Source organism: Silurus aristotelis (genome assembly GCF_946808225.1).
Source record: "Silurus aristotelis genome assembly, chromosome: 6".
NCBI classification, from domain to species: Eukaryota; Metazoa; Chordata; class Actinopteri; order Siluriformes; family Siluridae; genus Silurus; species Silurus aristotelis.
This window is the reverse complement of record NC_139579.1, coordinates 25,569,545-25,591,836: the sequence shown is the minus strand read 5'-3', so window position 1 is coordinate 25,591,836 and position 22,292 is coordinate 25,569,545. Positions and strand designations below refer to the sequence as shown.

Below are 22,292 nucleotides of genomic sequence, written 5' to 3'. Positions count from 1 at the left end.
AACAGGCTCATAGTAAAACAGGACGTGTCCTCCTTCTTGGACCTAATTTAGGATTCAATTACAATACTCTTTAAAAGCGACGACTTCTCAATTAATTATTTTAAGATTAGCCTGACAGTAATGGCCCTCCCACCATCTCGGGGTTGAAGCGACTCGGCGTGCCCTGACTTCTTTGTGTGCTCTCGAGGAAAGACAAATAAATCAGCTCTCCTCTTCTAGCCTCCTGCATTTAGTACTTTTTTTCCCCCAAACACCGTTGTTTTATGCCACTTTTTTGCCAGGCATATTCTTTCCATGGTGCACGATTGATATTCATGCGCCGTGGCGGGCTGTGTTTTTATGAGCCACCGGGGCCGGCACAGCCGCTGACTGATGGCTCTGCCGCCACCGCTGCTGGGTGTGAGTGTGAAAAAAAAAAAGTCGTCAGGCGCTTTGATTGGAGCCAAGTGGAGAATTTCTCTTCACTCTGTCTAGCATTCTGCCTTTCTCCGCCACGTGCTCATGACTGGCCCCGCATGCTGTCTCCCGCCGCCTGGAAATGAATGGCTCTCCCCTTCGGCGTCAACCAGACCCCCGTTCTGTTTATTTAAATATTTGATATGTAAGCAGTCATAAAATAAGTGTCAAACACGCAGAGAATGACGTGCGCGCGTGCAGAAGGCCGTTAAGCGTAATGGGTTCCGATGCGTACGGGACCCGGAGTTTAGCCCAGTGGGGACACGTGATATGCTGAGAAAAGATGCCGGTGGGAATAAAAGTGTGTGTGAGCGAGCATGGGACATGCAGAAATAATGCACAGCACAGCAAACACATCAACATGCCTACATAGCTATACGCCGCACTCAGACCTACTAATGGAAATGCATGTATGCTGGAATGGTCTCGTGAGAAATGCATTAAAATGGAAAAGGGGATATAAATCTTCTATGACAACTCGCCAGTGGCATTGTCAAAAAAGCGAAACAAAACCTAACCTGATCCTCATTCAGATAAACATGCAAACGTTTTTTTTATGCCTGCATTTTTACTATTCAAGGATCCAAAAGGCTGAAAACTAAGTAGATCTTAAATACATTCACCTGTAAGGAAATGTATTCCAAAGAAAACATTTTTTAAATATTTTTTTAAGTAAAAAACACAAGTACTACAAGCTATATATATATATATATATATATATATATATATATATATATATATATATATATATATATATATATATGTATATATATACATATATATATATATATATATATATATATATATATATATATAACATACTTACTGTAATTTCCAGACTATTGAGGACACCCAAATATAAGCCGCACCAACTGAATTTAACAAAGATTTATATTTTGAACATACACTGAAACTAATCAACTTTACACAGGCTTTAATAAAAGACAGTGTCTGTTACACGGCTTGTATGTAAACAGTAGTCTATCAAGAAAGTCATTGGTCACTGTCTTCCTTCCTTTCACAACAATTTCTCTCGGGAGTTTTTCTTTTAGCATCGTCGTGCGTTTAAAAATCACCATGGGTGAAGCTTTTCTCCCGATGCCGTGCAGCTCAGAACACAGGTGAAGTGCGTTTTTTCATGCCCGGTTGTTTTCAGCGTGACGAATGATTCGCATTTCCTGTAGACAGTCCGAGTGAGCGGCAGGTCAAACATCAGAGGAACATCCATATTTATGATGTGGTGCGGCCCGATTCAGTGGGAGCGCATCTGATTTAATATAAAGAGTTTCATTGGTCCACCTGAACCCGTTTGGAAATTTCATTGGTCTAATGTTATGGGTCTCAGTTTTTTGGCTTGAAACTTGTAAAACCAGGAAAACCCCAGGAAAAATCCATAAATTAGCCGCTTCATTGTTTAAGCCGCGGGGTTCAAAACGTGGGGGAAAAGTAGCGGCTTATAGTCCGGAAAATACGGTAGATATTGAACATCACAGAAGTACTACACTCAAATGTAGTCATGCAGAACATAATAATAATATGATGATATTTTATGTAATGCTCACAAAAAAATTACATTTGTCATATACAGTCGAACCCACTTATCTCGACCTCGGTTAACTCGCCAACCCTATTAAGTCAGCGTTTTTGAAGTGGAACCGCCAAATTCTCGCTTTGTTTTAGCATTTTTAATCGGTTATGTCGATTTTTTTATGTCGACGAAGCCTAATATCTCAAGCACAAGGGGGGACAAATTTGCCACTTAACGTCGGTTATGTCAGGAATCCCCCTGCCACGCCCCCTTCGGCGGCGACATTCCCCGAAGCACCCTGCTTCTTCTCCCGTGCGCTCCTCGCAGTCATGCTGATCACACACACCTGACTCTCATTCACTCACTCATCCCATCTCCTATTTAAGCTCCTCACCTCCACACACTCGCTGTCCGTTATTGTTTGTGCATGATCGTATGTGTTGGTTCATGGCGGTACCCTTCTTCTAGGACTCCGCATTCTCTCAACGGCACCCCGGATTACCCCGATCCTGCTGTTTTTCATGTTCACGCTGTCTGCACCACGTTTATCCGTTGCTGTCCAGCGCTGCGCTTTCCATAGCGCGGATCCGTGGATTCTCTACACGCACTGTCTCTGCTTTCACAGAACTTGGTGGACCGCGCTCCCGGAGCGCACCACTGGATATTACTGCTTCGCTACAAGTATTAGTGGATCTCCTGAGTATTCTCAATAAACTTTGTTTGCGTTTACTTCGGCTTCCGCCTCCTTATCCACATTACAGGTTCTCTCGATCCGCATGACCAATCAAACAAATCGCGGCAACGCTGTTGTGTAAAACACCTCCAAAAACACGTGCGTGTACACTTATTTAATAACACACATCATGTACATAAAGATGTTTCAAGCACGTTAATATATTGCCGCCATATTGGTTTTCGTTTTTCTCGATCATCGGTTATCTCTACGCTTTTTGGCGCCCCCTAGGGTTCCAGTGTGTATGTGTGTGTGTGTGTGTGTGTGTGTGTGTGTGTGTGTGTGTGTGTGTGTGTGTGTGTGTGTGTGTTTGTATATATATATATATATATATATATATATATATATATATATATATATATATATATATATATATATATATACATTTAACTTAACTTACATCATTAGGAAAATCTCTACAAAAATTATATATAATATTATATATAATATTGTACTTAATTCATTGTATAAAACACACAGTACACAAGTATATGTACACAAGACCTGTACATATAAAATGTCACATCTGACACCTCCTTCAATTTTGAAGTTATGAAAAGGACATCAGCCCGAAATAATCTTTATAAAGTCTATAAAGGTCTGTAGTAAACTCTGACTCAGATGCAATCCTTGCAGACTTAATAACTATGGATTTCTCATGAGTTGACACACTTTTGGCAATGTGATATTGCTCATGCAGCCCTAAAATACCTAAAACAATAATAATATCACAGTGCTGTGGAATTCTTCATCCTGATTGGTCAGAATGTATTGCTTAATTTTCCATAGAAGCATTTCTGCAACAATAATTCTGGCTACAAGACAAATACCAGGTTTATATTTAAGCCCTTATTTGTAAAATATTCACTTCTACAGTTTCATATTACAGTAGGGCTGTATGGTGGACTTGCACAATCTCTCCAACTAACAATATAATTTCAAAAGATTTTGTCAATTTTTAAAGTATAATCATTGATGTTGCATTTCTTTGTAAGTAGATGTGGTTTAACATTTATAAAAGAAGTTTTTAAAATCCAGAGCTTTGTAACAGGCAGCAGTTTTTCCACCATAGGAAAGTCTTCAGGAAAGAGGACAGTTTTGTCCAGTTTTTTCCAGTCATTATTGTCTTAAGTTCCTGTAAGGTGCTTTGGAACACACAGCATTATTCAATGTGTTGACACTGAAACAGAAAGGTGAGATATATCAAGTGGCTTCTCATCCTTTTTCTAAGCCCAGAATAAGTCATGCTTCACAGTTAGTAGAATGAGAGAAAGTGTAAACAGTAGCAATGCTGGATAGTTGATAAAACATGCACGATCGAAAAGAAAATGAAACGTGAAAATGACCCAAATTCAGAAAGGTGATTTTTATAATGGGGGTGGGACACGTCCGATTCTACGGAATTTGGATTTGATTGGACTGAAAATGTGAAATGTGTGAAAAAGTGCAGAATGATATCATCCAAATTGCTGATTTGGTGGGAGGTGGTAGCTCAGTGGTAAAGAAGTTGGACTTTGGATTGGAAAGGGTGTGAGTTCAAATCCCAGCACTACCAAGCTCTCACTGCTAGCCCTTTTAACCCTCAAATGAGACCACTGTACAGTGCACTGAATAAGAGTATATGACAAATGTTGTAAATGCTGTTGGTACTATTGCTATTGGTCCACACGATGCACTTTATGTGGTAAGGACAACTTACTTTAGTCCTTAGCTCTGTTTTCATTTATGTAGCTCTATGTTGTTTTTATGTAGCACTGGGGTTCTGGAGAAACGTTGTTTCATTTCACTGTGTACTGCGTCTGCTAAATATGGTTGAAATTTGAAAGTCTGAATTAGTTGAGTGATTTGGAGCTGACTAGCTTTATAGGTAACGTTATGGCTAACAACATGCTCATAAAAAAATGCCACAAGACCCCAATTTGAATTTCATGATGACGGTAAATTCAAGACAGAAAGAAAAAGAGAGGCTAATAAGGGTAAGGCTGTGTATAGATTCTATACCTTAAGCGCTATTCCATAACAATACATCAATAATATACTGCTCTATAATAATAAAGTCATTGACAAAATGCTCTGGTGGACAAGAAATAAAGCTTTGGGAGGATGATATTGACTCCTTTTCACATCAAGCTGCACTACACCACCCCCTTGATTGGGCATTTTCCTAAAACAACAAGCCTTTAAGTGTTTCATTCCTTATTTACATTATAATTAGCTAAAATATAAGTTGATTGGTTCTGATACACAAAACATATCCTCCCAGAAACGCTCTGAATTGTATTACTTCCATTAAGACACTATATCTGTTTTGTAGCCATCAGAACCGACCTCATGACCTACAAATCCATGGAAACTTATAAACCATCAGCATTTTTGGACCTGGGATCCATTTTTTGCCCAGAGCACAGCTGGAATATAATTCCTCTTGCTCCTACCGGTCTTAATTACTGCTAATTGGACCAAATCCCTTTTTTTCTGCTGCACTGACATAATGAAACAATTCATCATTAATGCTTAATGACTTGAATGATGGTTCTCTGCAGATAGGCTGAGGGAAGGTCAGCGAAAAGGACACGGGCGACAAGGACAGCGAGGCGCTGACATTTAACAGGAAACGTAAAAAAAAATAAAAAATAAAATAATTGCTGAGGGGCTAAAATAAGTTAATTGGAGTTCTCTTCTTTTCTATTGCACTCTGTAAGGCAGAGAGATCCAGCACAGTCCCTGAATTCTCTGCATTTATATGATGACTATATACAATGATCAGGTCTTAATTAATTGTAGCACCAAACCTTACAACTTCATAGCGGTGATGAGCTGGCGGTGCAAGAGCCCGGCCTAAAAGCAAATAGCGGGACAGCGGGAAAGAGAAAGAAAATAGAGGAAAGGAGATAGGGGAATATATCATACTCAGACAGGAGAGGACTATACCGCATTGTGCTTGGCGTGAAAAGCTTTTCTCTACGAGTCGTCTTAATTTAGCTAAAAGCTCACAAGTGTAAGAGTGCCGTCTCTCTGACACATCAATTTCAGCCCAAAATAGAGACGTGACAGCATATTTTTTTTTTAAGAGGCACCATTTTCCACTGGGAAAGAAAGAGTTCAGGTGCGGAAATGATTGATTATGGTAATGTGATCTACAAAACCGTAAACAGGGAGGCCATTGACATACAGTTGACATTATAGTAACCTTTGCGTGCTTTTCCTATAAAGCAAGCGGATGTTCATCAAAAGCCCTTCTGATAGGTGAAATAAAACAAGCTTTTTCCTCTTTTATTTATACTCACAGCTATGAAATAATCTATAATCAATAGAAAGACTGATTCTATTGTACATCTTTGTATTTCATAGTTTCTTTTTTTATGTGTTTGGGTTTTTTCCTTTTTCTTTTTTGCATAACTACAAAAATATCTCCAGACGTTTATGGATTAGTATCCCCATTGATTATGTCGAGCTGCCAGAAGCACAGGGAGAAAACCAAATACAGTCTGCAAGCTAATAAGTTGGCACTGTGAGCAACTAGAGCTCTGCAGCCCATTAATTAGGTCATGAAAGAAGTGACACGTACAAAGAAAGGTGTTACTCCAACTACTCGACATTTGCATCGGAAATGCACAGACTTTCCAAAAAATAGAGCTTTTAAAAGGAGTGGTAATCTCAAGGGTACCTCTTTCATCCTTAAAGTACATATCTATTACCATATACACAATATATTGTGCAAAAATATCCTTGAAAAATTAAATGTTAGATTCAAGAGTTTCAAGAGCCATGTTTTTATTTATATATGTTCAGGAAACAATCTTTTACACCATACAATGTGATTCTTACTCGTAAATTGTCTAAGAAACCTAGACCATATAGGCCATAAGGAAAAAAGACACACAAAACTTAAAATAAAAGTTAACAAAATTATAACAGTGCAATTGCGAGAAACAGAAGAGTGTGCATGTATAAAGTTTGCAGTGTAACATCATAGACTTGTGCAAACCTCCTACAGAGGTGTACTGGGTATATACAGTCCATATTGGTATTCCCATTGTAAAAGGATCTATGTTTATGTCAGAAATGTGCAGAGGTAGTCTAAGGTACACTGGGTTCATGTTTGTAATCCCATTGTGAAGAGGTATAGTGTGTGTGCACATTATGCAGAGGTAGACAGGTAAAAAAAAATAGCTAGCTAACAAGCTAATTACTAAATCTGTGCTAAATTTATATTTAAACACATTTAAGATACAAGCATGTGGTTATAAAATAGTATTAATATTTCGTAGTGATGAGCTATAATACAGTAGTACCCAGATCAGCTATTTGTCTGATCCTATGCTTACTTCAAGTCAAGTCAAGTCAAGTTAAGTCAAGTCAAGTGGTGTTAGCACCATTTAAACCATATACAGTTGGAACAGTAGACAGTAAAAAACAACCTTTCTCCAATACCAAAGTGCTACATACAACACAGAATGACATAAATCAACACAAAATTAACTAAGAATGCGCAGACCTTCACACAGGACTACATAACGTGCATGTGTAATAGGGGTTTAACGGTACACAAAATTCACGGTTTGATACGAACCTCAGCATTTCAGGCACGGTTTGTTTCAATTTCAGTACAGTTAGGGGGAGGAAATGCAAAACATAAAATTGATTGTCATTTTTGTAAACGCAGTTTATAATTATTAACATTTGTAAACATCAACAGATACAATTTGAATGTAATGTCTGTCGGGAATTGTCAGGATCTTCTTCTTGAGAAGCTTCCCGCTGGACAAAAAACACAAAAATAATCCATCTCACTAGACTGTAGAAAAAAAAAGAAGTGGCAGCAATTTAGCACATGTGCAAAACAAAGTCTGAGTTTTACAACGTACTACAAATCACACTTCCGTTACAGAGTGAGTAGCCACAGTGACACTGCGCTAACTCTAGTTTCTTTTTTATACCCTTGTCATTGTTGTGTATGTTTTGAATTTTAATACTAATAATAAAAAACAGTGGCACTGCGCTCAAAGTGCAAGGCGGAGACTAAACAGATTTGCGTGAGGGAACACATGTGCACCGAACCAAAAGCCCTGTACCGAAACGGTTTGGTACGAATACTTGTACTGTTACAGCCCTACTGTGCAACAATGCAATATTTGTAAAAAATACAAAACAACAGATTATTTGTACAATCAGCACAGTGTGCACTGAGCAAATGTGAAATAAAGTGGAAAAGCATTGTCCATATAATAATAATAAATACTGCAAATTTACGCTGCTATGTGAAAGTGTACGGTCATGCACAAAATGACCGCTAGTCAGATATATTTGACCGTAGTCAAAGCAAAGCAAACAGTGCTCTATAGAAATACAAGTTCAGTGTTTGAACATCTCATAAGAAGGCCGAGAGAAGCTGTTGCGTATGATAGGGAAGTTCACTATGGCAAGCACTGAACACTGAATCATGCACAATTCCTTTCCTCTTTGTCGTGAGTCATTTTGCAAAATATGGAAATTTGCACTTATTTTTAATCATCACGTGATGATCTACATGCTCTGGACGGTCCCTCTTACACTCTTTGTAAAGACCTATTTAAATGCCATAATAACTGATATTGAAAAAAGAATCAGCAGGAGTTCATTTCTAGCAGCACATAGCAGCAACCAATATAAAAAAATTAAATGTTCTATTTCACTTATGATCGATTAATAATCCAGGATCTTACTTATTTTAATATCAGTGTCCTCGAGTATTGCTGTAACATTTTATTGCGATTTTCCCTAAATGTATAACACATATTTGGCGTTAAAGTATATTTTCTATCGATGCTGATTTCTGTGTTGCACCTGTAAAATGCTGTATAGTATTGCTGAAAATGACAGGTTTATTGACACGGGTGGCTGACAGCTCCACTCATTCTCACACACAGCACCCGAAATCAACACCTTCATCCATGGCCAGTCACACTAATCAATGCCTGTCATTCTAAAATTGCCCAATTTCGAGCACAAGCTCTGTGTCACTATTCTTGGCTGAAGAAAGAGAAAAGGAAGATTTAAGGAGGGCGGGAGGACTGGGGGAGGATTCTTTTCAGACATGCAATATTACAGTATATAACCAGAAATAAGGAAGCGTAAGGCACACTATCTAGAGTATGACGCTAGAAAAGCAGCAGATGTTCAAACTCAAACCCTCTGGGCTTCAGAATACAGCTCTCCCCTTGGCTGCCCGCTGCGCACTGTCCTCCCTCTGGACTGAGTACAAGCTTTTCCTGGATATGCCTCTTCCTCTCCTCTCCTCTCCTCTCCCCGTTTGGAGGACATAAGGGTTTGAGCAACGCTCAAGGGAGTAGGAAAAGTGGAAAGGATGAAAATTTTTTTTCCTTTTTTCCTTCAGGGAGGTAGCTCCCATTCAACAACAGCACGTGGCTAATTTCCATGTGTGAAGGTCACAGAGTGACTGAGAGAGGTGAAGCCACAGGGCTGGCTAGCTGCCAAACACACAAGTGACTGACAGAAAGCAAAACTAAAGCAGAGAGATAAAGGGACGAGAGGGAACGAGAGCAGAGCATGATGAGCCTGGTTTTCCTGTAAGCAAATCACTTGTATGTAGGGCCTGCCCCTTTCCTGAAATACAGCATGCCATTAAGATTTATGTATTATTACTACTCTACTAAACAAAACTTTGTTATACATGCAAATACTTTTTTTTAAAGTTTATTTATTTATTTATTTATTTATTTATTTATTTTTATACAATAGAATACCCTTTTTTTATAAAGGTCACATTAAACACACAATGTGGCATCCAAGAGAAACCTCGGTTAAAGAGAACATTCTGTTTTATGACAGGTTCTTAGAATAAAAAAAAAAACATGCTGCAGTGTTCTAGAAAAATTGTACATTTTGCTCCACGGTGTAGACAAAACGCTAACAAAAATGTCAGTGTTAATGTTCCAACAGCTCAAAATGTTTAAACAAAAATATTTTGTAAAATCTTTTCCTCAGACCCCCCCCCCCCCCCCCCCCCACCCGGGAAATCTGACAGACCTTCAGTTTAAACTGTAACGTCCAAATTATTTTTTGCTAACTTAAACATGTGGATGTTCCAAAAAAAAGCACAACAGAAAAAGCTAATTGAGAGCAAGATGATTATATTTAACTTAGTATCTCAAAGCAACTACCAAGTGTGACTGAGGTCTTCCGTCTGATATTCCTAAATCATTAGAAAAAGCTGAATTGCTAGCTAATGTAAGCGACAGAGCTCTATATTAAGCAAAAAAATACAATGGTAAACAAATATACTGCTAGCATGTTCTCGCTGGCTAATTAACCTCAAATGCAATAAACTCCAATGTAATCAGCTAGCTTATCAGCTAGTTACTGAATTAAATAGAGTAAACAGAATATGTGTCTCTTACAGGGGTAAGAGAACATGGTATAGACATTATCCATCTTAGTTCCTACTGGTGGCTATTTTGAGTTTCTAGATAAACGACTTGTAGAAACTGATTGATTTAATTCCCTTGATTTCTTGCTTCAAGTATAGCAGGGTGTAAAAAATAACAGATGGAGAAAAACCATAAAAAAAACCATAATGGGTCCCATTGACATGTTTGTATTTGGATTATTATATAATATTATAAATGAAAGGCATAAATGTAATCGAAGAAGTATCTCTAAAAAAAACAAACAAAACTCCTCCCAATATATTATATACAGATCGAAGTTTAACAGTGCACGTATTCATATCAAAACTTTTCGGTACAGGGCTTTCAGTAAATTAAGTGGCAGACTGCAAGTTTGTTTCATCTCCGCCTCACACTTATTATTCAACTTAAAAACATACACAACAATGCTAGAGGTATAAAAAACAAACTAGAGTTAGCTCAGTGTCACTGTGGCTCCTCAGTCCGAACCGGAAATAAGATTTGTTTTGCGTATGCATGAAAACGTTAAAGAAACAATATCGCTAGTGTTAGCGGCTTTTCGGAAGTGGCTAGCGGCTAACGCTAGCGCTATGAATTCTTTAGCGTTTTATGTCCATCTTCAAGATTTTCTTTTAAAAGACAATTTTGCATATCTAGGAAGTGAATGAGTGAAGGATGGAAGGAATGTAGACATTTGTTAAAGTATGTTAAAATAAGTAGAACAGTTAAGTAGATCATATCGTTTGAAAATTGCATGTTAACTGTAAAAAACAAACACACACACACACACACACACACACACACACACACACACACACACACACACACACACAACCTACATACACATCTGTATTACCCAAATGAGGTCTAACAAATGTAAAAAAAAAAATTAATTTTTCAATAATTTGTTACATTTTATTGAATCAATTTAATTGATTACTAATTAATTTAATAAAAAGTCTATTTAATTAATTTGATTTATTAAATTTTTTTTTATAAAATATTATTGAATAGTTATTATTTAACCAAGCTGGCATTTTTTTTTATTGTTTTAAAAATGTAAACTGTTGTTTTTCATAAATCTTAATAATAATAAACTGCGTTAATAAAAAACGACAAGCAATTTTGTGAAATATTTGTATCATTACACCCCTAAATACAAATATAATTTGTGAGATTAAAAACAGCATTGTAATCATTATATTTGATGCTGTAAACACCTCATTCGTAAAAAAAAAAAAATAATAATAATAATCAAACAAACTATATACACTGTAGTTTGCTTGTGGAAATGGGCTTTTCTGATGTTTTATGGATTTATATTGGTTTATCACATGTTGCAAAATATTCAATTCAACTGTCATTAATTTTATTGATATAGCTACTTATAGATGTATGCAACAAATTTTACAGAAATCTGAATGTAGATGCCATAGAAGTCAAATACAAAATCATAATAGCAAGGAACTTCCTCGAAACTCCCATGAAATGAGTAAAAGGGGAAGTAGTAGCTTAGTGGCTTTTTATTTATGATAGTATGCAGTTGTACATTGTAAAACAATACTAAGTGTATTGGGACCAAGAGTCCTGGGATGAGCAGAAGACAGTCTTTATGATTACAGATATGGGTACAAATCTACAGTATGCAGGTGATACGCCTCAACCCTATTGAACACCTTTGGGATAAATGTGAACGCTGTAATGCACCCCAGGCCTCCTCACCCTACATCAGTACCTGACTTTACTAAAGCTCCTGTGGCTGAATGAACACAAATCTCCACAAGCACACACCAAAATCTAGTGCAATATCTTCCCAGAAGAGTGGAGGTCATTCTAACAGCAAATGGGGATTAAATGTGGGAGCACATACAAATCGTATAGCCAGGTGTTCACAAATGTTTACACATTTTGCCAATACAATGTATTATCCAGTGAAGCAAGGGTGAGATTTAAAAAAATCAAGGGTAGCCTTAAAGGACCTTCCACATCAGCATTAAGATTCGTAAATCAGCAGGATAAAGAGAAAGAAAAAAGATAAAATCAATCAACAGAGAGAACCATCACGAATGGCATTTTGCAAGCTAGGTGCTAAAACAGAAAAAAAAAACCTGGCTACGAACCAGCGGGCAACGGGAGGCAAAAAATGTCTGCCAGTGTGAATGAAGGATAAGGCTCTGGGAAAGCTAGGACTGGCACTGAGCCAAACGCACATGAGCAATTTACTGCAATTTATTGTAAACACCTTTTATTGCGCTCGTTCCAATGAAACATGGGAGGCTGTGTGATGTTTCTCAGACGCGTAAGAATGCAGCACTTTGGTTATGTGATGTGAAGTAAATGATAATACTTTATGGTGCATGAGGTCTTTCCGGTGAGTCTGGCCTCCAGAGTTCAAATACAAGCTTTTTTTTCCCCATTACTCTTCACCATCAGCTCCCCAGAAGCAGCACTCAGCAGCCCCTCTTCACACCCCTGTGGAGAGCAATAACTGGAGACACACACACACACACACACACACACACACATACACAGCATTGGCAGTGCAGGCCAGAGTGCTACTCAAGCACACACAGTCACAGACAGATACTCAGACACACACTTTTTTTTATAGTAGTAGAGAACCCCAAAGTCAGTTTTTCAGCATGGCTGAGCTCTCTGGTACAACCTGCCAACAAACTGTTACAACATGCATGCTACCACAAAACCAGCAAAGAAATCACAGCTGGATTTATTTACAGTGATTCTGAGTTAAAGGCTGGCAGTGTCTGGGTGGTCTATGTATATTTCCTTCACAGCTCATTTCAGCCGAACATATCCGATTCATCTTTGAAGCTGGATCATTTATCCTTACATCACAATGTTGTCAAATTCCACAATATTGTCAAATAGATTCCCATTGTCCAGAAAGCTCTGATTAGTTTTCTGACAACAGCACAAGCTGCAAGATTTATAATAAATCTTCTGATGTTGTAGTTTCTATAGTAACAGCTCAATTAGGGTCGACCGGTAGTTTTAAAACTTGGTACACAATACATAGCAATACTGCGACGATACACATTAAGTATGATGATATTTAGATTTGCTTGTAAAACTGTCAGAGATGCACCAGCTTATTTTATTTATTTATTTTTATTTTATTTAAAAAAGTGTTTTTTATAACGAAATTACTATAACGGTTAAAATACGAACTAATAATATCAATAAATCACAACATTAATAATACTATTATTATAATTACACTTACTACCTTAAATAATATTACTACCTAAAATAGTTAATAAACCTTTAATGTGTCAGTAAATATACTGTGTATTCTGTATCATAATCTCATTATATCATCAAGATAATTACCAACATGTTGCCCAGTATTAAGCTAACATTAATAACAAGCAGATGAATGAAATTCTGTTCACATGGCTTATAGATAAGAACTAATGGTCCTTAATATTAACTCTTAATATATATTGATAAAATCTAGGAATGATTCTCGAGCGCTTTAACAATTATGGGTTGTGTCCTGATTCAAAAATGCACCTATAAAGCAAAAGCAAAAGCATACTCAGCATTCTCCTACCAATATACCCCATGTCCCTCCTCTGCACATGTCCAAATCATCTCAATCGGGCATCATCTCAATCCCGTTGTCTCCAAAACATCCTACGTGCACTGTCCCTCTAATAAACAAATTTTTTTATTCTGTCCATCCTCATTACTCCCAATGAAAAGCTCTCTCTCTCTCTCTCTCTCTCTCTCTCTCTCTCTCTCTCTCTCTCTATCTCTTTTTATATATATATATATATATATATATATATATATATATATATATATATATATATATATATAGAGAGAGAGAGAGAGAGAGAGAGAGAGAGAGAGAGAGAGAGAGAGAGAGAGAAGAAAATGTAAGTTACCTCTGAACACATTATTTATTGGTTAATTGAAAAAATACATAAGGAGACTGATGCTGTTAAAATAAAATCAACAACTTCTGGGTGGCAACAGTAATTCCTATAACAGCATGTTCTGTCATGTTTTATCTCATTCTTATTATATCCACTTTTGGCAGTGGGAGGTGTATTTGTTCTGATATCGTAACAAACAGCAGTGAAAATTAAGTGTCTGCACCGTCTATACAAATAAGCAGTACCTTTGTTGCAGCTCTGAGCCTCTAATTGAAATTGGCAACCAAAGACCAGATTTCTTTTGAATGCATGGAGCTCCAATTTCAATGTTCACAAACAAATTTTTTCTGCAGGATTTATGCAGGAAAACTGAAGCAACAAGTCTACAGGATTTCACTGAATCCAATCACTGTCTTGTGGAACATATGGAGTTCATACGGCATATTGAATGCCTGGTTAGGCCCATTGGTTGCACCTAATTTTAGTTGTGCCACAAGAAGAGCAAACACCTACTCACTTTTAAATTAACTATATTAATTTTGAGTACTATTAACTGCACTGCTTTTTGTAAAATCCTGTGTAAATACACTGTATGCAGAGCAATGAAATATCAACACATCCTATGTAGCAGGAAAATATTAATGAAGACTTGAGCATCTGCAGAGAAGGATATATTTTTTTAATCGATATGTTTCTGCTTAACTAAAATTAATCTAAGGTTAATAAATCTTCAATTATTTGAATTAAATTCTATTGTAAATTAAAATATTTTGGCATTTCCACGCTAAAAAAGAGAAAACATAAGCAGTCCTGGGATAACCCATATGCCAATTACACTCTGGCATTTCGCGTTTCATCCTGGAAGATGAAAAACACTGCTGGCCCTTATCACGAGCAACGGAGCAAATTAAAATTTCACTCAGACCGCCTAATCAGCTAAACTGCGAAAGCTGGCAATGTAAACAAACACACACACACATACGCACAAGCACACACACAGAGGCCAGGGAGCCTTTGGAGGTGTGTTGTGGCCAAAAAAGAATTCAGCTTGCTGCAAGTGACAGCTATCAGCTTTGGGAAATACAGCATCCTAACATAAATAAAATAACAGTATGTATATATAAATCTTACGTCAGTGATAATGCTAATGAAATGCTAATGAAATAGGAACAAGACTGTGGTCCTTCACCAATTTATAAAAGCACTGATAAATATAATGGTTTATTACTATCATTTAAAAATAAGGGTTTTTATAGAATATAAAAGCCAACACTAGACCATGTTCAACCCTCCTAATAATAATTTCAAAATTGATCCAATATATGTTTTCTGGTATACAAATGATTTATCACAAATGAAGGTCAGGTGGTGGCTGGCTATTGAATGAATAAATAAATAAATAAATAAATAAATAAATAAATAAATAAATAACAGACAGCAAACGCATAGGATACATTCACATTATTGGTCCTCTAGTAATAAACAACCAACATACTGTGTCACAGGAGTAGAAGTCTCAAGCACGTTCTGCTAAAAAGGGAGCAGTCAGCAGTTTTTGTATTTATATGTGGCCCATATGGAAACATGGTGCCAGTCACATGTCAGGTTTGATGTGAACTCGGAGCAGCGAGCTGGCGGTGAGCCCATGCCGGCTTTACCTCCATTATTCACGCTCCGAGCCTGGAGGGCAGAATGCGAACAAGTGCACAAGTGCACTGGCTTATACGACAGCCATCAGAGGATAATAGCAGTATTACAGCAATTATAATGTAATAATAATGTAACTAGTTTTAAAGTTTCATGCAATTAAAATGACATCAGTCAGTCTTATAAACACAGATGACAACTTCTTTAACCCTGACTACTACAGCGAAGATTAAAAGCCCACGTGACATTTCTATATAAGCGTGTCATTGCATGTTGTAATATTTAGGGTGCAATTAACTTTTAAAATGTACAATTAGATCAAACAGATAACGTGTTATTTCTTACAGTGCTGTCCAGATGAACATAGAAATGTATTTTCACTTTAAAAAAAAAAAAGCCTCGGAAATTCCTTTTATGGACAATAATCAATATTTAATGAACCTACTAGGAGGTAGGAGCATTTTCCAAAAGCTTTTGGGTTAGGTTTTTATTTAATAACATTAGACTTCACCACTTTATTCCTTTTCACAAGGCAATGAAATTCCCTATAAAACTGCTGAAACACGTTTATCAAAAATTATTTGCAACCTGCACAAGCAGACGGATATGCAATTCTCAAATGTTACTGTGTGAATAGTTGTGTTATCAGTGTGTATAGAAAAGCGTACAATTATAAATGATAACTCAATAGAACAACTGTGAAGCCAATAGGCCTGAAAGCCCAGCCTAGGAGTTAACAATGTAACACCTAGATATTACATGTATAAACTTTATCATTTATATTTGCCTGGGTCGTTTAATTCAAAGAGGAATAAATGTTGTTTAACTTTATTTCCTGTAAAGGTTGTTTGTTTGTTTGTTTGATTGTTAGACCATTTTGCTGCTGCCTTATACTATAGCTGTGTTCACCTTTCACAATAATGCTTTGGTTTTAAAACGGTATCATTTTGTTTTAGTAAATATAAATAACTATATTTATCAATAATTATTCATAAACAATATCCCTGTCTTTGTAAAGGTTTACTAAACACGAAACTACAGTAAAACAGTATAAAGGGAAGGTTTATACCTGGCTCCGGTTGGCGCTCGGACCACTGTTTGCAGCCCCGGGATTAGCTCTCTGTCCCGGCCAGCCTGAGCCTCCACAGCCGTACTGAGTGCCCGCGTCTTTGCCGCTGCTGTATTCATAGTATCGCATCATGGGCCCCGGAGAAGTGAGCAGCTGGTTGAGGGTGGGCGTTGCGCCGGAAGGATGCTGACTTTGTCCCGGGAAACGTGAAAACCCACCGGCGTTGTTCATGGAGGCCACCGGGGCGCATTTGGCCTGACCGGAGGTCGGGTTACTGTATCCCGCTGCCCCGTAGCCCGTATAACCGGCGTATTGACTCTTCGGATGCCCTTCGTGGGAGTTTGCAGAAGCTTCCACATGATTAGATGTTGCGGGATACATCAAAGTGCCAAAGCCCTGCTGTGCGCCGTGCTGATCGAAACACAGTCCTGATCTTGAACTTCCAAAATAGTGATTGAAGTCAGAGACCGGTGTTTTCCCACCACCACCATCTCCTCCTCCTCCTGCGCCCTGGGCATGGGAGGCTTGGAGATTCGGTGCCAAGTTGCCATGCTCGTACCTGCTGCTACTCATGGGCTCTGCGCCTCTGCAAGGCTGGTCTTCCACACTTTTCCTCAACATGTGTGGCTCAGAAGTGCCTCCTACACCGCTCTCCCTGGCTCCTGATCTCTGATTGTCGGAGGAGGCGTCCTGGCTGCCGTGGTTGGTCTGTAACGCGCGCTGATTGCTGAGCTGCTGAAACTGGGAGAACGGAGTATCTCCAGGAGCGTGCTTTAGTAGTTTATGATTAGACATAAAGCCGGTTTCTACACCAGGAGAGCTCGACGACATTGATGATGATGAAGAAGATGATGATGAGGAGGAGGAGGACACCGAAGTTGTAACGCTTCCACCAGTTCGGTTCAGGTCATCACCACGCCGAACCGCATTCTTAGTGTTATTATTAGTGTTATTATTAGTCGGGGTTCTAATGTCCCCGATTCCTCCTGTACGTTTGCCGGAGTTTAAATCTTGTCCCAAAACCCCTGATAAAGTCTTGCTCTTGTTATTAGACGCGGCCGGGACTGAAGCCACTTGCGCGGCCATGGTCACTGCAACATCCCGAGAAAAAAAAATACAATACAATACAATGTAAACAGGAGCGCAATTAACACCGAATCAACCAAACAATGCAGTAAAGCTCTCCGTGTGCTTTCAGTGCAGTATCCGAGGTCTGAAGTGGATGGTTTTGGAGCTGTCAGTGCGCCTTCATGCTGAAAGTTTTTCCTCTTTTCGGCTCCGGGCTTTTAAATGAAACTTTCTCCGTCTCTCAGTGAGTCAAATTTGAGCGTCCGAGCAGAAACCTCTGCGGCTCAGCATGACAGGAGCTCCCGCTGCTCTTATCCACCTTCTCCGCCTTCCTCTGCGTGCGCTAAAATCCGCCCTGGATATTCTGAGAGAGAGGAATGGACTCCGCCAGTCTACTACACAACCGGGTGGCGTCGCCCCGAACCTGATTCTTTTCCTATAACACGGGCTTTACATTAAAGCAGAACCCGGCATCTGCCCGAGCCGAGCCGACCCGACCCGACCCGATCTGACCCGACCTAACCCAACCATGCCCGACGCCTGATACTGGTCCATTTTTAACTCACAATGGAAATTGGATTGATTACAACACAAACACTCTGAAATATAATGTATTATAAAAATGGCTTACATGCATAACAGGGGGGTCACATGCATAACAATAAAAACAATGTGCATATCATATTACTTTTACTTATAAGATTTGTATGAATATTAATTTCACAATTACATATAGAATAAACATGTGGCCAACTTACCATCATTCAGAGTCACAAATATTCACAAATATAACACACTGCAGACCACATTAAATCATTCAATTGGAAATAAAATAAGCATTCAAAAGTGTTTATTCTTTCTGTTTATTCAATCCACGGCCCAGTGGATCGAGAATAAACTCTTTAGAGTATTATAAAATGTTTGTGTGTGTGTGTGTGTGTGTGTGTGTGTGTGTGTGTGTGTGTGTGTGTGTGTGTGTGTGTGTGTGTGTGTGTGTGTGTGTTCGGACATTCGGACATGTATGTACACATACATATATACATGCATATGCACACACACACACACACACACACACACACACACACACACACACACACACATACATATATATATATATATATATTACACATTTAATTTCAAACACTTTATCGATCCATTTATCTTCCTATCTAGTATCTCAGGGTCAAACCTTTTGTACATGTTTACACTTAGAAACAATTTAGAATAGCCATTCTACATCTAATTTATTTTGGGAGCACTTTCTCCTGTTATCTTTTCCTTTGACATTTTATGACTTTCTTCTTGTCGCTTTACTCTGCTCATGCTTTAGAAATTGCCTCAGAGTATCAGTATCGACTTGTATTCACTCATGATATCATTAATATCCCAGGAGTTAACAGGTCTCAGCCTCCTAGAATTTTGGCCAATTTGCTTTCACACTTATCTCTTTTCTGATTAACTGGCAATAAAATCACATGTAAAAGTGCATAGACTACCTTTAGTTGGCTCAATTCTAGCTGAACAGTTTGTCCTTATGGAACACAGCCATCAGCAGTTATTTCTTTAATGGGAAGCAACTTATTTGTCACCAAAACGTTGTTGTTTTTTTTGTTGCTTCTCCCTCCTGATAATTTTTGGATTATTTCCATAAGTAGAACACATCTAAATACAAAACTCAAGCTGAAAAAATAGTCTAAGTCAGTTATGCTAAGAATTTACATTTACATAGATTGGATTTGGCAGACATCCTTATTCAGAACGACTCTGAATACTGAGAAACTGAGCAGTTGAAGGTTTGCCAAAGGGTCAAGCAGTGATAGCTTGATGTTTCTAGGATTTAAACGCATAACCTTATGTTCAGAAGTTTAAAATTTTAACCACTGAGCTGCTACTACCTTTTGAGAGTTGATTTTGTATATTAGTATCTCCATTATTTATAATTGATACAATATCTGCTTTAAGTAGCCTTATTTTTGTATTTAATATATCCATGGATGCATATCGTCCATGTAAGGAATAAATCATGATGACGTACTACAGGATAATAATTTATGACACTGTTGCTACTGTTATTTTATTCATCTTTTTTCCCTTCTTCCTTTTACAATTGCTTACTTTTAACCCTCGTCATCCTAGTTAGAAAGAGATATAGCTTGCTATGTAAAAAAAAAAAAAAAAAAAAAAACCCCTGAAAGTCCTGAATACTTTTCCTTGATGAAAAACCCTCTATAATACTGTTAAAACATTGACAGCAGAGACTTAAAGTAAAGAATGTATATTGAATAAATATTCTATTAATGTGTCAATAGTATGAAAACATAATGTTTATTATTAGTCTTATTAAAAAGAAAGTGCTTTATACCTGACACATGTACATTACAGCACAGTGAAATTCTTTCTTTGCATATCACAGAAATGTTAGGAAGCTGGGGTCAGCCATGATACAGTGCCCCAGGAGCACAGAGAGTTACAGGCCTTGCTCAAGAACCCAAGAGTGGCAGCTTGGTGAAACTGGGACTTGAACTCTTGACATTCCAAACAGTAACCCAGAGCCTTAACCACTGAGCTGAGTCTAACGTCTGATGGTCTGTATATAATAGAAACGTTAACATATTAGAGAAAGCAAATTAATACTAAACTGTGATTTGCCCTGTTGTTGAGACTATCAGAGCTGCTGTTATAGAAAAAAAATGTCTAACCAGATTTGAGAATTCAACAGCTCTATGGTATAAATGTGTTTTAAGTGAATACTCAATGGTTCTTGATGGAACTGCAGGAAGTCCATGTCTGGATTTGTTTAGGCTCAACAGTGCTTATACAGCTCTGTGAATGCTCAAATCACACACAGTCTAGGAGCTGTGTTGTTTTTGTGTACCTTAAACAGAATAAGTGTGTAAAGTTAGTAATAAATAGAATTATTATGTATAAAGCTAATATTTTTTTAAGAAAGTACAAGTCTGATATATTTTATAATTTATTTGCTCAGTTTGAAAGATGCTCTTACACCATGCATATTCACCAGTATGGGGATTTTCTTGTTGTTTCACAATGGTATCACTATCACACAATAAGTTGTGCACCTTTGTTTAAAAACTTTCCTGTACATTTTATGCACTCCTCTAGGAGATGGTCTGCTACACGGTGTCTTAATTGTTTTACTTAAGAGTGTTTTGATTAAACGATATTTGGGGTAAAGTAACTTACTGAGCAAATTTAATGCACACTTCAGCACATTGCACTTTTATCTGGCTGAGTGAAGCATTTTTTTCTTTTTTTTTTTTTAGCAGTGATGCTATAGATATCACTAATGGTGAAATAGTGAAATTAAAAGGAAGCCAGAGAGGGACATATATGGATATAAAGATCTGTGCCTCCATCACAATATGTGCAGGGAAAAATTGTGCAATAAAAATTGATTTACTATCTCCTGTGTGGGGGTGTTTTTTTTGCCTCCCTTCATTCAGGTGTGTCTTGTGTGATTGTCAGTGTTACCTGAGGAGGTGTGGCCTGTGTGTTCATCAGTGCCTGTGAAGGAGGTGCCATTCCATTGATAAGTTTGTCAGTTCCACCTAAGGAGGTGTGGCTTGTGTAAATGTCAGTGCCTGTGAAGAAGGTGTGGCCGGTGTGCTTGTTAATCCCTGTGGAGGAGGTGTGGCTTATGTGATTGTCTGTACCACTCAAAAAGTTTGCTCTGTTTGATTGTCAATTCTAGGCAAAGAGGAGTGAGTTTAAGTAGGCGTGGCCTCTGCATTTGGGTGTGGCCTTGTGCTTGTCAATACCAGTAAAGAAGTTGTGGCTTTGTTCCTGTTAATACCAATAAAGTAGGTGTGGTCTCTGTTCCATTCTGTTCCACTAAGAGAGGCGTGGTTTGGTCGGTCTCACTAAAGGGGGTGTGACGGTTTTCTCAGAAAGACAGATATGCTACTTAGCCTGAATAACACTGATGATGCTTTGAACAGAACACATATAGATCATTTATTTTTAACAAACCAAAAGAAGAAATGTGTCCAGGTGCTTATTTGGTAGTTGTTTGCAAGTGAAATAGGACTGTGTGTTGTAAAAAATCTACAGTGGGGGTGTTCTGTGCAGCTTGCTCCCTAGTGACATACACTCCAATGTCCCTGAATTAATCGAGAGACATGCTGATCCTTCTGAATAGGAAAAAAGAACAATGGCACAGGCTCATTTGCATTTATGTTTAATTTATAACTGTAAGCCTCTTCTGATCGAGCTGGGCAAGAATTTAAGACCAATTTTACTTAATAACAGTGGAGTAGGAACACACCCACACACACACACACACACACACACACACACACACACACACACACACACACACACACACACACACACACACACACACACACACTGCAGGTTGGAGTGTAGAAAAAGAGAACAATCTAGAAAGGAGATGCTAATCTGCTGTATTATCATGTATGGTTATGGAAATTGTTGTGCTATTTGTGGTAAATAACTTTGA

The 22,292-nt window shown here is 37.9% G+C and overlaps 1 protein-coding gene across 1 annotated transcript in view; it reads right to left on the bottom strand.

The window, feature by feature from the left end:
• LOC310727766 (AT-rich interactive domain-containing protein 1B-like) overlaps positions 1 to 18,234 on the bottom strand; it is a 225,311-nt gene extending 207,077 nt beyond the window's left edge. Inside the window, exon 1 of the mRNA XM_083544510.1 lies at positions 16,745 to 18,234. Within this exon, the coding sequence (XP_083400636.1) occupies positions 16,745 to 17,830 (1,086 nt within the window). The 5' untranslated portion in view covers positions 17,831 to 18,234. The remainder of the gene's footprint in view (positions 1 to 16,744) is intronic.
• Between the last annotated feature and the right edge of the window lie 4,058 nt (positions 18,235 to 22,292).